The sequence below is a fragment of the Stegodyphus dumicola genome, chromosome 6 (genome assembly GCF_044657685.1).
Source record: "Stegodyphus dumicola isolate Sdum_Otavi_A_Nest chromosome 6, ASM4465768v1".
Taxonomy (NCBI): domain Eukaryota; kingdom Metazoa; phylum Arthropoda; class Arachnida; order Araneae; family Eresidae; genus Stegodyphus; species Stegodyphus dumicola.
Genome location: NC_140773.1, coordinates 51462273 through 51480119, shown reverse-complemented (window position 1 = coordinate 51480119; position 17847 = coordinate 51462273). Strand labels below are relative to the sequence as shown.

Genomic DNA, 17847 nt, shown 5'->3' with positions numbered 1-17847 from the left:
TATAATATCAAGATTAAATTATGATATGCCTTCTTAGCTAAGCTAAAGAACATAGGTTGATTTTCATACAGTGGTGCTGAAATGCACTATGACGAGCGAATACTTTTAAGGTTTTATTTAATAAAAGAACCTGATATGTGCTGTTGCCAAAACAATTTAGTAAATATGGATAAGAAAGAATATGAAACAATAAAATCATTGCAGCTTATTGTATAATTTCTGCAATAAGTGTCAACAGCAATATCTATGTAATTATATTTAATTTTTGTTATAGTTCCTATTCTAATGGTTCTATATTGATTATGTAAGAGAGCTTACAGTATGCATTATATCTTAGGTATTGACGCCTGAGGAATTAAAAGCTGCTCAAGAAGCTGTAGCATATGGTTGTATTAAATATGCTGACCTGAGCCATAATCGAATGCATGATTATGTATTTTCTTTTGAGAGAGTAAGTATTTTGTTTTAAGTTGCCTATTGTTCATTAGTTCAGTTCTATAAATATATGTATATATGTATGTTCTACAAATATATGCATTTAATTATTTTTTAGATGTTAGATGACAAAGGGAACTCTGCTGTTTATCTGTTGTATTCTCTAGTTAGAATAAAGTAAGTATTTGTGCTTCTCCACTTAAAACATAATATTTCATATTTAGTATAAATTGGTAGGATTATGAAATGTACTACTTAAAGGAAGTTTTATTAATAATGTTTCAATATGTTGGGTTGATGCAAATGTTTGTTCCCACTCTTTTCTGACATAGAAGAGCGATTAAAAGAAAACATAGCATACATACGTACGTAGACATTTTTCATCTGTGTTATGGTAGATTAATGCTCTGTAGATAAAAGTCCTCTGGTGTAGAATGAAAAAATTTTAATGCTTTTTTCACATTTTACGTATCATCCAAGATTTGAAGGCCAAGGAATTCTATAATGTTACAAAATGATGATAGGCCAGGGATGAACCAAAAGTCAAATAGTTTTTTCCATGTGATGAATGCAACCTGAGTTGTTCGCTAAAATAGGACATTTGCGTATCATCTGTTGCTTTAGTTTGTCCAACTGTTGGCATGAATGGTTTGGTTCCACAAATGCTAATCTCAGTATATGATTCCCTTCATACACTAGCATACACTTGGTGAAACCTTCAGGATGAAGCTGTAATGTGGGAGGAGCAGGTTTCAAAGCATAATGCACAGTCTTTTTATGTTAACCTTATTGTAGAGCAATGGTCTTCAAACTGTGTTCTGTGAGTCAATTCAAAAAGTAAATTATAAAGCACTCAACACTAATTGACTATTACAGATAATAGTATATGATGATTTTACTAACTTAAAAAACATAAAGGTACATTTAGTTACAGATGCTTTAATTAGCATGTGGTCATTATATGTCAAAGAGAATGACAGGCAATGCTTTATGAAAGAAAACGGGTTTTGTAATGGAAAATAGATGGAATTTTGACAAAAGGCTTAAAAATTCTACAGTGAAGCACATTTTCAATTGAAGAAAACTCTTAAGAGAATATTTCCCAGAAGAAAAAATTAAGAATGACTGGTTAAGATAGTATCTGCTCCTTTACTACAATAAATTAGAAGATTTGCCTATGAAGGAAAGTGAACAACTTATCTGCATACCAAAAAATTCAATGTTAAAAATCTAAATTTCAGCTAGAGCAGCTCCTAAATTTTCGGTTATAGATACATGCAGAATAACTAGAAGTTTCTGGCACTGCTATGAACATTTTAATGCCATTCAGAACAGCGTGTTTAAGTGAAAAATCATTCTCAGTGTATGTGGCAACAAAAGCAAAATATAGAAACAAATTAAATGCAGAATATTAAATATGACTGCAGATACCATCAGTAGAACTAGATTTGCACAGTTTGCATAAAAAGAATGCAAGGGTAGGTGACACCTGGAGCACAAATTAATGCTATTGATGAGTAAATTACATTAATTTTATGTTAAAGTTTTTAAATAAAAAAAGTATAATACTTTAATTTTCTTTATGATAAGTACCTATAACATATTAATCTACTTTTAACTTAAGCTACTATATATTATTTTTAAGATATATTTTTTTAGAGGTTTTTAGAGAATGTAGTTCCCAAAAAGTCTTTTAGTTCTAAAGGCTCTGTGAGGTTTGAAGACTGCTTCTGCGGAGTTTGAAGACCACTGCACTGCATTGCACTGCATTTCCGATCACACATTGTACTTTATTCGAAATATTTAACAAACAAGAAAGAAAATTTTTCAAACAAGAAAGCAAAGAACGACAGATAGTAGTTACCAGCTGTGATTGCATTTTTGAGAACTTATCTGAAATGCACCAACTAAGCCTTATGATGAATCTAGTTGCATGCAGTCAATGCTCCAAGTTCAAATAGTGTTTTTGCTAATTCCTCAAGTGTTGCTTGGGAGGCAATTCGATAAAGCTTGGTCCAGAATCTGCTCAGAAACCACTGATGGACAATCAGAACTTGATAGATTTTTATAACTTCTATCTCCATCCCTTCATTTTTAAAACTAGTTATGACATGAGATGACATCAAATGCAAGTTCCCTGTACATTTGACAAATGTTTCATCATTCTAGTGCTGCAGTATTGTGTTTGTCAAACTCATATGGAAAACAGAGTCTGATATGCTTCTCTGCAATTTTAAATCATTTGAAATTTTTTTACTGGGTAATTTACCCTTACAACCATGTTGCCTTTGCATCTTTGCCTACACATTTTATTGGTTGAAAATTCTACTCGCTGCAACACCATGTGCAACATCAAATCTACACGTGATTTGAATTTCCAAAAAACAGGATGAAGTTATGAATCAACCCTGTATTTATAAAACTTTCTGTTAATTTGCTAATTTGGGTGAAGATGAAATCATCTGAAGAAAATTTGTATATGTTATACAGTCAAAAGTCGTTAATTCGGACACCCATAATCCGGAATGATCTATAATCCGGACCTCAAAGCTAAAATCTTTCTGCGCATGCGCCGCGTTAACGCATGCGCATAGGCGTTTATGCGTGCATGCAAGACCTTTACGACTGCGCATATGTGTCTGTGCAAGCGCAGATTACGTTTTCGCGTGCGCGTTTAATGTATAACGGACGGTATAAGCTAAAATTATCTAATTATCTATTTCAGTTAATGTTGATGATTGCATTGTTCCTTAATCTTCGAATTGGATACGGCTTATTATTTTTTGCAGACTGTAAGAGCAATACTATAAAAGTAAACTTGAACTTTCGATTATGTCAAATAGAATTTCCGATGCTGGAGCTCCCAAAGGATATACAAAACAAAAGTATGTTTCGATGTCCATCAAACAAAAAGTGGAATTGCTACAAAAAATGGATAAAAGCATATCCTTTGTTTATCTAACCGTTCCGAAATCTGTTTATCAATTTCACGCTGCTGGGGGGGGGGACATCGTGGCGCGCAATGAACTAATGAACTGGAAGTTGATCTGTCAGCACTATCGTTATCTTCAGGGCAGATGTTTTTATTTTATTCGGCTTATAATTTATTACTAAATGTAGTATTTCATCTCGATATACTCAGTCTTTGATATGATTTAAATCAAATTCCTCGTCATTATAAATATCATGAATACAAATCAAATAGTTTTCTGGTTGCAATTTTCTAATTTCGGCTATGCGTAATGTATGCTTTACGCATGCGCGCATTAAAAGAAATGTTTAATAAAGTAAACAAATAAATATTAAGCTTCTTTTTTTGTAAATTTTGATACCCTTTAGATCATAATTGCTCATTATTTTATAAATTACAGTTTCATATTTATAATTTCTGCATGCCATCTTACCAGATTTAAACTGATGATCGATAATCCGGAATCACCGAAGTCCCGACGAGTCCGGATTAAAGACTTTTCACTTTATAAAGAAAGTTACTTGTATTTTAATCAACATACTTGGGAAATTTACTGTTAATTTACTAATGATGTTTGCTCTTGTTGTAAATTATTACAATCTGAAAACTGCATAAGAGGATGATTTATATGTATCAGCTAAACAATCGCAGTTTGTTTTTATATTTGTTATTCAACATCCATTTGCCGAGGTTTGAATCCCACGAACGGGCTGGCTGCATGGGTGTTTTCGTGGTTTTCCCCATGTGTAACATGTATACGAGCCAGTTTCCCTTAGAAAGTCCTCCACGAAGGCATCCCTCCCCTCAGGCAGATAGCCCTCGAGGCTTTGCCGTAATTAAATAACCTAACTTAAAACCTAACCTAACCAACATCCAATTGCTTCATTGACCATATGACGGATGAAAAAGGCATTGTGTGTTTCAAGACATAAACTTTGGAGTAAATAAGAATAATAATTAAGAAAATGAAATTTTCTCATTTTGAGAAATAAATATTAATTATTTTTTGTATTTTTACTTCAGAATACATCCAAAGATTAGGAACTTAAAAATGCTTTGAGCATTTCTCGTAATGGTGAAAAAAGCTAACAGAGTTTTGCTAGAAAGATAGCAGAAGGGTATTGTTATGTATATATATAATATATATTCTATTTTTCACAATGAATTAAATGTAAGCTTAAGGAAGAAAAATGTGCAATAAGATTTTAGCTTAAAAGAATCAAATATCTTTAAATTTATAACTTTTTGTCAAGGTTAATTGATGAATGGCAATAAAATTTCATCGTGTTGATATTTTAGTACTAACTTTTTTAGGTCTTTACTCCCTAGAGAAAATCAATTATTTTTTTCAACTCAAATTTAGAAATGGATGTATCATTTTGCAACATGTCTTGTATTTTTTTTCACCTGTGTGAAACTGAAAGCTGATTGGATATGCAGAGTTAAAAATGTTAAATATAAACGAATTTAATTATTTTAAATTCTTGATTATTTAAAAACTACATAATCAAAACAAGCAAAAAATAGCATGAACTATTTTCTCCTCAGTCTCAGATTATGGAAGAGATTTATTTTAAATTTTCACCATATACATAAATATGTTTGCATACCCTGAAGTAAAAGTATAAAAGTGCACACAAGTCTCCAAGTAGTAAAACCACTGAACACTGTTAATTTGATTTGCGTTCATATCTTGATAAATAGGATATCTGCATGGCTATTTTCCGTAGTTTTTCTCCATGTATAATAAGAATATGAGTCAGTTTCTTTTATAAAATACTCCTCAAAGGAAACCATTCTGCTAGGCTGATAACTTGCATGCTTTACTAGTTGAAGAAATCAAACAAAAGTATGTAAGAAATTGGGAGTACTTTTTAGGAAGTTTTTTGAAAAATAATTTGGCATAAAGTGAAGGAATGTTGGAACAAAATTTTAAATATCTTATTAAAGATCCATAGCTGTATAATGTGTTTTGCTTTTAAATAATACTATGTCAGTTGTTATTGATATATTTTTTTATTGTTTTCACAGATCTATTGCCAGAAATGTTAATGTTGATGAAGAAACATTAAAAAATTCTGCTCGTACGACTAAAATAGAACTAGAGCATCCTAAAGAACTCAAACTTGCCAAAATGGTCATTCGGTTCCAAGAAATTATAGTAAATGTTATTGAAGATCTGTCATTACACACTTTATGTGACTACCTGTATGAATTATCTGTTGTGTTTTCTGAATTTTATGACAATTGCTATATAATTTCAAAAGACGAAAAAGGTAAGTTTTCAGATATTTTACCTTTTTTTTTTTTTTTTTTTTTTTTTTTTTCTGAATATTTATAAATTATTTTTAAAAAATAAATTGTTTGGCAGTGTAAACAATTTTTCTATTTAAAGAAGTACTTATTTCATTTTTATTTGTCTTTTCTTTAACAGGTGAAGTTAAGAATGTAAATATGAGTCGCCTGTTGTTATGTGAGGCTACTGCAAGCATAATGACAACAGGTTTCTATATTCTAAGTTTGAAACCTGTAGCTAAAATGTAATAAATTATGAAATATAAAATAAAATTTATTATTATAAATAAAATGTTTATATTTTTTATGAAAAAGATATTCTATTTGCTACTGTTTGATTATTTCAAACAAAATGAAATAAAGTAACAGGAAATCATAAATCAATAACGAAGGCCAAAAACTTATTTCTGTTGACCCTAAAATAAAGCTTTTATTTAAAACTGATAAAATAATAAATGAATCAAAAGCAGGAAATAACTTACCATATAATGCATGGAAACAAGGGATTAAATTACAAAATTTATCTACAATTCTAATGTATTGCCTCTTTCCTAGCTTTTTAGAGCCAGACTTTGAAAATTTTTTTAATGTTGCATAATTTTTCCTTTCCTTGGTGATTTCAGAAAATGAGCACCCTCTAAGTTTAAAATGGATTCATCCATGTAGTGACTGTTTCTGTCTTACTAACAAAGATAAATCCTTGACTTAGGTCATGCTGAGTTTTTTTTTTTTTTTTTTTCCCTTCCATAACTGTTAAACTTTATGCCAGCCTAAACAAAAACTAACATTCAGTCTACTATTTTACTGAGTTGGTTTCACATACATCTTCTGTAATTACTTATGCATTATTTGAGGCCTAAGATGTAGCAGAGACAACAGTAAGAACGACAGAGATTCAAGTCACAGGAAAGCAGAAAGGAAGATATTAGATTTTGTAATGTTAATATTACTCTGTATTTTCTTTGAAATATAGGTTTTTTTTATAGAAATAATATTGTTATAGTTAACTGTAGTTTTTCCTTGACTACTTTTGATTTGTGATGTGCTTACCATAACTGTGTCCGTCAGAAAAAAAAATTATGTAGATATTTTATTTTCTCAATTTTCAAATGATAAAATTAGTAAATGTGCAAGGAATTGTGGTATATAACAAATAGGGAAAGCATGAGGTGCCCTTGTTAACTTTGTAGAGATCATGGCTTGCTTTTGACAATGCAATCTGATTATTCAATTTTGATAGTTAGGTACATATGCATTATTGATATACAAATTGTAGAGGAATTTGATAAAGATAATTTATTTATTTGTTACAGTCGAATTATATGAGAAATTATTATCCTCCTTCTAGTTCATTAATTATTTTGTGATTTTTAAGTAGAAACTTACTTTATTAAAAAAATTGTTTTTATCTTTTTAGTGTCAATGTCACTTCATCAATTTAATTATTGAACTGAAAAGTCGCTTTTCAAGAAAGAAGAATCACTTTTTTACTTCCAACATTTCTTTAAATTTTTAATGTAATTTCTGAATTTTTAGCAAATTTTCAAAAGTTGCTCAATTTTTCAAACTATTCGAGATTTATGATTTTAAAATTTCAACATCTGAAAATATATCAGTTACAAAGTTTTGGAATTTTCACAGATTATAAAACAAACTTATTGTCCTCTTTTAAAGCATTATTTTAAATGGCAATAATAATAAGATATCAATTGAGCAATTTTCTCCATTTTCTAATATACTGCACTATGAAACAGAAGAGGAAGTATCAGTTTTTCAATTTCAAGGTTCTGATGTTATTGCATCATACAGTTTTTCTTGCATCTGTATAGATTTCTCCAGAAATTTACTGTTTGCACCTCTAGACAGACTAGAAAAATCTTTTAAATGAAGTTTATATTAAATTTAAATGTAACTTCTGTTTTTTTTTTTTTTTTTTTTTTTTTTTTTTTTCCCAAAATTGCTGGATTTTGTTTTATTATTTGATGTAACAGAATTGTTGCAAGTAAATGGGTGATTATACACTGTTAAAAATTATTTTCCATTTGATTAGTTTGATTGATAATGTGTCTTTGAGACTAAAAAGATGAAAATCAAAAAGTTTGTATAAAATAAGCTTTTATTTAAAAACTCATAAAATAATTAATGAACTAAATGAAGAAAAATAATTTATCAAACAATTTCATGGGAAAAAGGATAAATAATTCTGTCTGTAAAATTCATCTATAATTTTATATCATGAATAATAAAAGTGTGGGGCACCTTTGATAAATTTCTGAAGATAGTGTCTTGTACTTTCTGGCAATTCAGATGTCCATGTTTTGATTGACATAATTTTTATAGCAGCCACAGCTTGCACTCTGAGCTTAATGGCTATTCCAGTACCTCCCTCTATTTAGTACTTTGTATTGTAGAAATTTATGTCCATGCAATATCTGATATATCTCTATATTACGTGAAGAAAGTTGATTATGCAAAATGGATTGCATTTTAAAAATATTACCTCATTAAAACAAATATTTAAAAAAATTTTCAGGCATAAATTATTAATCTGAAAATTGCTGAACAGAATTTTTCTAGATATGAAAAACCTTACCAGGAATCAATTAAATAACATTTCATCTGGTATATTTTTGAAATTTTTAATGAACAAAATTTCTGTTGCTCTTTCAACAGTATTTTTATACTAACAGTATTCCCCCCCCTACTATTTTGACGGTATTTTTATACTAACATTATTCCCCCCTATTATTTTGACAGTATTTTTGAAATCTTTTGATTTATTTTTGTGATTTCAAGGTATAAATAGCATCCCAATTAAAAAAAATTATATTTGACATTGAATTGTTATATTAGTTCAGAGTGGTCTGAATTAAGCAATAAAAGTTTTCCACCTTTGCTGATTAATTGACATTATAGTATAAGATGAAATCATTGCATAAACAGATTATGCTGTACTTCTGCACCTTTCTTAAGATCCCACTAAATCTAATATGCATCCCAAATTTCTTTATTATATCTGTATTTGTTGGTATTGAAAACTTGACTATCGTCAGACTGGAAATATTTCTGAGAAGCATTGTATACATTCAAGATTATTTTTGAAGTATTTATATTAAGTTCATATTTCATATATCTGTATAAATTATGTAGCCATATTCCTGGAACTTGAAACAACATTTTTAAATAAAAAGTTATATTAAATGCCTGTCTCATCAAATTAAGAGTTGTCTGTATTAAAATGGGTTTGTCTTTCATTTTAAAACCTTCAAAATGCAAGCTTTTGAGTTTCTGTTAGCTAAGGTGTTATTATCTAATTTTTCTGTATGTGTAACTAAAATGGACCTCTCACAGTTTTAACCTTTTGGAAGTGACTCAAGGATGTGGTATTTCGTTTCTCTATTATAAATGTATATTCATACCAAATTTGATTAAAATTCCCCATTAGTTTTTTCAGAAATTCGAAATAATGTGCATACGACTGAGCATTACAGAGGCTGTTTGCACACTTTTTAGATGATTTTACTTTGCTACAGAAAAAAAAAAGCGTGTGTTGGAATTTTTTTTTAACTGCAAGTAAATTTTTGAATGCATAAATTATTGTCTGCTTCACTCATATTTCTACTAAATCTCCTGATGTATCATGTGTGAATTTTTGCTCTTTTGGACTTTTAAAAAGCGTATTATCCAGAAGTCCACCTATAACTGTCTTTGGACTTTGGAAAGCTGTTCAAGAGGAATGGGATAAAATACCCCTTTCGATACTACAAAAAGCTTTATTGTCTTAGGAATCATGATGTAGAAACATAGTGAAGAATAAGAGTTATCATATAGAACTTTTAAACACAAAACATTTTTAGGTAAGATATGTCTATACATACAATGAAATTCATCTCAAAATGTGCGAACAGATTGTAGATTCACAAGTGATAGTTTGATACTAATGCTAGCTTCAGATCGTAGATTCAAGTGTAATATTTTTCGAGCTTGTATGCTGTAATGGTCAACAAAACCTATAAAAGTTTTTGTTCTTAGCAGTTGCTAATTTTTTTTAATGTTATGTAAATGTGGCAAAGTATTTGCACTTTTCTACGTATTGTTTTAGGTTCAATAATTTCTACATTAATCGAAAACGCTTCCTCAGATTTTTCAACAAAACTGCAATTTGCATTTACTTAGTTAAAACTCACAAGGAAGAGGAAAAAAATTGATTCTACGCACTCAAAAGGGGACATAGTTAAGTAAGTATTAACTGATAAGTACCTACAGATCAAGTAAAAAATAAACTAAATATTTTAGCCACCAAAGGCAAACTTTCCCATAGGAAATCACCGCATTTTAAAAATTCTTTTCTTTCAGTAACTTCAGATGCAGAAAATATTCAACATATTCACCGAAGTTTCAATTTGGAAAACATTTCAGTCAGGCTTCCAAAATTAATTATAATCGGATTATCTTTGCTATAATTAGTTACCTTATACATATTCATTTAGATGCAAACTGCTCTAACATTTTAATAAATATTTTAACTTGCACAGTTTGCTAAAGTGTAAAAGTTAGGGAGATATTAAATTAAATTTTTAATATTAAACTACATCTTAACTAGGAGATGTAAATAAAATGTAACCTGAATGCTGTTTCAAGATTATTTGGCCAAGTTTGTTTTGAAATTAACAAATTTGCGTAAGAGGATATATGATTTCTGAGATTGTATGAAAATACGTAAATCCAGGTATGGTTGAGGTAAAAAAAAAAATGTAGAAAATCCTCGATGTGGGTTCATAAAAAGAAGAGACTGACCGTAAAAATGAATCTCAAAACACATTTGAAAATAAATTAGCACATGTTTCGTTAAATAATGAAGCCGGGAAAAAAAATCTCTATCATCCCTGGATTTCAAGGAAATGGTGGTAGAATTATTCTGGCATGAAGAAAACACCCAGCAGTGTTGTCTAAAATAAATTTAGGCAGAAGGAGATTTTGTATTATTAAGAGAAAGAGCTTCCAAATCTGGTGATCGCAAAAGAAAAAAAAAAAGCACTTTAACTGGATCTGAATTCACATTACCTATACAAAAAATCACGAAACTCCCAAGCAGTCAGCCCATTCGCCGGAATTCTGAACCCAGGTCAAGTTATCTATATTGAATGGTTTTATTGCTCTACCGCTGGCGAGGTAGCAACTTCTGTTTACCTAAGAGTAGAAAATTAATTCTTTTTTTAGTGCACTTCATCTGGGCTATACATTCACTCCATAGTCAGTGTATTATCATGTAACGTGTATGCAATTTTTATCGCCCTAAAATGACTGCACTGTGAAACATCTTTCTCCAATAAGGTAAATAACATCTAAAATTTCTTGTAATTTAGCCTAGTTTTTTAAAAATAAAATTTCCATCAGCTTTCTTCATCCTTTCATTTATTGCATACTCACAGTCAAAATATGCATTGTTGCTTGCATATGGGTTTGTAATAGATTAAATACCCACAGATCCTAGTGATAGGTTAATAAAATTTATTTTACCAAAATAAGCACTTTAAAGTTCTGGAATTTTGCACAGACGTACTCGTACAGGAGTTCACAATATCACAGAGTTCACCAGTAGTTACACTTCAAACTACTAAGAACTTTAAACACAATGCAATGCAAAGCTCGTATAAAGAGAAAGTTAACCCGGAAACATCTCCGATCTCACACTGAACTAACAACTCTCAACATTAACAACAACCACAACTGAGGGCAAATGTTCTTTCTTTGACCTTATATAGCTTTCAACCGGCCGCCGAGATATTTCTAGTACTTTCTGCTTCTCCAAATTACTGGAAATCAATATGAGGGTTGAATTACGATTGCAGCTAATACGGTGATCAACTACGAGGGCTATCCAGAAAGTAGATTACGTTTTGGAATAAAAAAATAAACAAAGTATAGGAAACAAATTTTATTATATACAGATGAAAGCCACACTCAAATACTACTTTTCTACATAGTCACCATACAAATTAAGGCATTTATCGTAGCGATGTACGAGCTTGGAAATTCCTTCGTCGAAAAATTCGGCCGCCTGCGCCTTCAACCACTTCGTTACCTCTTCTTGCAGCTGTGCGTCGTCATCAAAACGCATTGATTGCAATTTCGTTTCACAGTTCACATGTTTCACCCATGTTTCGTCACCAGTAACGATGCGATCGAGTAAAGAGTCACCATCCTTATGGTAAGCGTCCAAAAAGTTCAACGCTGCAGCCATTCGCTGATTTTTGTGGTCCTCTGTCAAGATTTTTGGAATCCATCTTGCACAAAACTTGTGGTAACCAAGCTTTTCGCTGATGATTTCGTGCAACAAACTTCGCGAAATTTGTGGAAAACTCAAAGAAAGTTCCGTTATTGTAAAATTTCGATTTTCACGGACTTTAGCATCGACTTTTTCGAGAAGTTCGGCGGTCACTATGCTGGGTCTCCCACTTCGATCTTCGTCGTGAACATTGGTTCGGCCATTTTGAAATCTTATGACCCACTGACGCACTCCACCTTCAGTGATAATGTTGTCCCCATACACTTCACGAAGCTGCCGATAGATTTCTATCTGTTTACAGTTTTTTGCAGTCAGAAACCTTATTACTGAGCGCACCTCGCAGCTCGCGGGATTTTCAATTAACGCAGACATTTCAAACCGTCACAGTATCTGAACGGAGCACAGCACCAACCTCTCACTAGCACGGCTATATGCAGACTGAGCTGCGCAACGCTCTGACCCCAAGATGGCCGCGCTAGCCCCGCCCCTAGCGGACACAGACGGAAACGTAATCTACTTCCTGGATGGCCCTCGTACATTTATTCAATTACAATACCGATTACGGTTATACAGGGACCGAACCAAAATGTCGCCAAATTGGCAGATATTCTCGACAAAATAAGGTCGCCAAAACCATTGTCAGCTTGCAGATATCTCGCCAAATTACTGAGATACCCATTTACTTAATGTTAAATACATTTGCCCTCCTATTCTTACTTTTCCAGCATATCTTCTTTCATAAGATTTTTCGCGTCGCAACACACAGAAAAATATAATTCCACATGTAATTGCACTAAAATCGTCTGTCTATGTACAAAATTCGTAACAGAATAACTTCTTATTTCTTCATATACCATTTTAAATTTTCGTTGCATGATATGATTAGTTTGACAACATTCAAAAATTTTTAAATGAAAATTTGCAAAATCGCTAAATAGCACCGTACTGCCATATCTCGTTGCTTTTTTACAAAATTTTAATTCCTTATCTACGGAATATTAGCTATTACATATTTTGCTGTTATGTATTTCTAAAAGGATGAATTCATGTATACTATACTTTTTTAAGAAAATGCAGAGTTATAGTTGAGAGACCTATCTTGTCAGTATTACAGCAGTATTCAAGGATTGAAGTTAGCTGACTCTGAATGCTCAGAGCTTCGTTTTACATGTTTGCTCAAGAGAAGAGTGAGGTTAACTGGAAACTCTACGCACAGTTAGTTGAAAAGCCTTTCTACTATTATTTTTAAGAAAACTGATTCCTAAGGATTTATAAATATGTTCTTCCAATAAACATATTCTTAAGAAATGCCCAACTGCGGTAAGATAGCTTCCCCGCAAAGTGGGATCAGGGTTGCCAGATTTTGCGACAAATCGCTCATTTTGCGACAAAATCGCCGTTATGGCAAAACCTCGAGGGCTATCTGCCTAAGAGGAGAGATGCCTTCGTGGAGGACTTTCTAAGGGAAACTGGCTCGTATACACGTTACACATGGGGAAAACGCCCATGCAGCCAGCCCGTTCGCGGGATTCGAACCTCGGACCAAACTACCAGTGTTCAGCGACTTTACCGCTCGGCCGCTGGTGGGCCCTGCGATTGTTTTTGAAGGCAAGTCAAAAGCTATAAATACCTTGCCTGTGCGCGAAGTAGTAGTTTATCGAGAAAGTATGTTGAATTCAGTAGTGATTTGAGTTCAGAGATTAACTTGAGAGCGACCGAATCGAGTCGGGAACTCAACTTTAGTGCTTTGCCGTCTTCACCGTTGTAGCCTGAAAGCTGTGTTGGTGATTGTTTCAGCTTGTATCGTAGTTTCTCGACGTCGAAAAAAAAAGGCTTTTCTAAAAGTGTCTTTAGAAATCGACTGTGTAATACTGGCGAATAAACAGTGTTTTGATTCTCTAAATGTTATCGTCAATCACGCCAAATCCACAAACCCTTAGAACGTTACAATATTTATGAAACCTTAGGATCGTCGCCAAGTTCATGAGCAGTTGCTAACTGAAAGCCTGGTAGAGGGATTTCTACTAATATCTCCAGTTTTTCCTAAGCTTACTTCAAAGACTCTGCTTCTTAATCACCCGAAACTCGGTCGTATCCTATAGACCAGAAGTTACTAATATACAAAGATATCTTGCGTTCCGTGATAAGATATGCCTACCTAGTTTGGGCCTATTACTAAGACCAACCGGAACCAATTTCCAATTGTGCAAAATTGCATCCCAGACAAATCTACAACTGTCCATGGTGTTCAAGAAATAAACTGGATTCAGGAAAAACTGGGCATAGTTGATATTCGTGCCTGTTACCGTCATCTGACACATAATTTTCATCTGAGCCTAAGATACGCCTGTAAAAGTATCGCAAGCATGCTCAGTGTGCTCCAGATGACTCGAATAATAGTATAATAATAATACATAATAATAATAATAATACATAAGAATGGCTGATGAATACAGAATGACTTTAATTAGCAATTCACAGTTTAAATATTCAATGGTGACTAACATCTTTATAGGGTTTATGTATAATGTGATATTGAGAGGGTTAATAGCTTCAACTTTACAGTAAAAGTAAGCTAGCATATTTCTTACAAGCCAAGAGTCGTCCAGGTGAAATTGACTTGCAATTGCTTCCAGACACTGCACATGTAATGATAAGTCTAAATTTTGAAATATAAGGTATCACTAATAATCTCTGAGACGTAATATAGTTGATTTCATAACAACAGATAGCAGAGATGATGTCAGTAATCCACATGTTGGAATTCGGAAAGGTTCGGGAGCCGCAATTAGATATTCTAAAAGCCGCATTTTATAATAGTGAAACAGGATACATGGAATGAATTCATGATTTCGTATTTCTTTCCATTTCCTTCAAATGAAAAGAACCGTTTGATTCTAAACAATCATTCAGTGACAGTTTGCCTTCAGCGTCTAATGATGCATTGAAGACTGCGCGAAATTTTGTGGTGGCTTTTGTTCTCTCTAATTGCAGTTTGATGCGGTGAAAAAGTACTCTTCAGTTTTTAAATGCTCTGAATCGTCGCCCAGACGGTATAGTGGTTAGTGATCCTGACTGCCCTAGCGATGGGCACGGATTCCGAAGAACTCCGAACTTCGGAATTCGAATTCCGAAGAATACATGGTTGTAACTGTTCGTCTCTTCATCTTAATAGCCATCAGCCTAAGTAAAGCGCCTGGCCATTAAAAAAATTACTCTGACTCTCCTGGAATAGCTTCTTATAAATATTGAATTATCACAACTTTGTAAAACTTACATGAAATTTTGGATTCTTCATGGTGCTATAAAAAGTACTCGTTTTCAGTGTTTAAGTACTCTGATTCTTCCGTGACACCTTCTTGTAAATGTTGATCTATCGTAGCTTTGTAATGTTCATGGAATTTCGGATTTTCAAATCTGCGTCGCAACGACTAAAATCGTTTTTCTGCTACCTCAGAATCACCACGTAGTTCTCTTGCATGTTCATTTTATGGGAATAAAGCCGTATATATGTTGTCCTCAAATCCTACGGATTCTAGAATTTTTTTTAAAGGTACCATCATTTCCTAACCTGTGACTGTCATCATATTTATTAGAAATTCTAAAAAGCTTTCGATTACCATAGATTTCTCATTAATTCGGAGGACAAATTAACTTCTAAATTAATTTTAAGTTGTATCAAATTCTGTAAGACATTAAAGGTTTCGAATGCATTACTTGAGTTCATCATTCCGCTCACAGATCACCCCAAGTTACTTTCTTAAACTTTTTGCTTTGAATAGACTTGCCTTTGATGTTATTGTGGAGATACCAAGAAGCAATGCGTTTACAGTAGTGAATCATTAAACGAAGTGTGTAACCAAGGGATCTTAAGAAAAAAATTCTTTTTCTGAGGACAGAATGCTGAATCTATTATTCCTTAAATGGCTCTAGGTTATGTTATCTACCACTAAGATTATTTTCTGAGTTTCAAGGAAGCATTTTCTGCATTTAAGATAAACATCAACTCCATTATCATTGACAGTAGTTCAAAAAAAGAAAATCTGAAAAGTTTCAGATTGTAAATTACGTCCAAGGGGGCGTTTTATTAACATTTTGTGTGTTAACTTTTTTTTATTAAATATCATGTTCACGCACTTACCCCATAAAATTCATTTCAAGAGCAATATCGCAAAATAATTTTAAATTGAGCTTATCTTTAGAATTCCCGATACAGAGTCTCCGCGCTGGAGATAAAAAAATGTTTTTTCTATACAACGTTGCCATTGCTCGCTTTGAAATCCTTGCTTTTATTAATCAGAAATTCGTTAACGTTTCACAAAATAGGAAATAGATAGTAAAACAAGTTCCAAATTTCAAATTTGGGCTTCCAGAGGGCCATATTCGCAGTAGGATCACGTTACTCAAAATTGGATGGCTCTAGGTACCGTTGTTTTATCACAATGCGATAAACATTTATGCAGAATCTTCATTATTTAATTTCTTCAAATATAATACAGGGCGTCAATATTTGGTGGCAAAAGTTTTAAAAGTGAAACGGACATTCAGAGTGATTCGACGCAAAATCGCAAAAGGGAACAATAGTCCCTCAGGGACAAAGCCCGTTTGGACTAACAATTAACTCCCACCATTCCAGGAAGAGGCAATGAATAGAAAATTGGTTTTGTTGCTTTATAATGCATAATTTACAAATATATTAAATATATTTTTAAATTATGCGCATATGTCATATTTTAAGATAGCTTATTTAGATGCTTTTCAAATGTGTTACGTCGACAAGCCTACGAACGAACAAGGTCTACGAAAGGGTTGACATTTTTAAAGCTTTTTTTTCACAGCTCACCCTGAACCACAATTTACCGCCATCATAAATTAGATTTCTTTTTCAATTATTCGCTTCCCCCCAAAAAAAATTATGGTAGCTGGTATTTATAGAATCTTATTAGGCCATGCTGAATTTCTTATTTCAAACAATAAAATGAATCAAATATAGTATAATGAGGCAGAAATCTTAATGCAAATATTTCTTTATTACTTCAGACGGTTTATTATCACTCTAAAAGGAAGACTTAATTTCTAAAATTAAAAGTGCCGCAGCTCTATGGAAGATCATCAGGAAAGAGGAGCAAGAATAAATAAATAAATAAAATAACTAATAAAATGACAAAGTGATTAATCATTAAATTATTTAACAGTTAACAAAGAGAGAAGAGTCTAGCATTTTCTGACCATAATCTCCTGTCAATATAATTCTAGCTGTCAAGCAAAAAATGAATGGGGAACAAATTTTCTCCAAATCCGAGGGTTAGCTAAGGAAAAAGTAAGCAAGTCACAATTTTCGTCCTCCGTCTTCGGTTACATCGTACCAAAAAGTCTGCAGATGCTCTTTTCCGCGGGGAACACTAGCGTTGGAATGAAAAATTTACGCCCTATCAAAAAAACATTGTTCTTTAGCTATTTCTTAAGCCGAGCTATTTCTTAAGTTTTTGAAGAAACTGTAACTCCAGCTGGAGCTGTAAATATGACGAGGTTTGATATTTATTTCCTTTATTTAATTATTTATCATGAATTTGATAACTTATTAGATTTTTACTTATATCCATATATTTTACTTAATTATTTTAATTTAGTTATTTTATTTATTTCCTGCCCTACTTTCAGATGGCTCCTGCACTTCTCATTTTAACAACACCTAATTTGTAACCTAGGAGGTTAGAAGAGACCTTCTTGTTTGTTCCTATTCTAACCTCCTTGTTTATAACAAACAGGGAAAAATTTTATTAGGTGTTATTCATCCGACAAGCAGCGCAGAAACGGAATTTTGATTTATGCGCACATCCGTCTAGTGGTACCAAAT

The 17847-nt window shown here is 32.3% G+C and overlaps 1 protein-coding gene across 2 annotated transcripts in view; it reads left to right on the top strand.

The window, feature by feature from the left end:
- ArgRS (arginine--tRNA ligase-like protein) overlaps window positions 1–5993 on the top strand; it is a 40563-nt gene extending 34570 nt beyond the window's left edge. For both annotated transcript variants that reach the window (XM_035359174.2, XM_035359175.2), the window contains 4 exons: window positions 338–451; window positions 554–612; window positions 5438–5682; window positions 5841–5993. In XM_035359174.2, the coding sequence (XP_035215065.2) occupies window positions 338–451; window positions 554–612; window positions 5438–5682; window positions 5841–5950 (528 nt within the window). In that variant the 3' untranslated portion in view covers window positions 5951–5993. The remainder of the gene's footprint in view (window positions 1–337; window positions 452–553; window positions 613–5437; window positions 5683–5840) is intronic.
- The last annotated feature ends 11854 nt before the right edge of the window (window positions 5994–17847 follow it).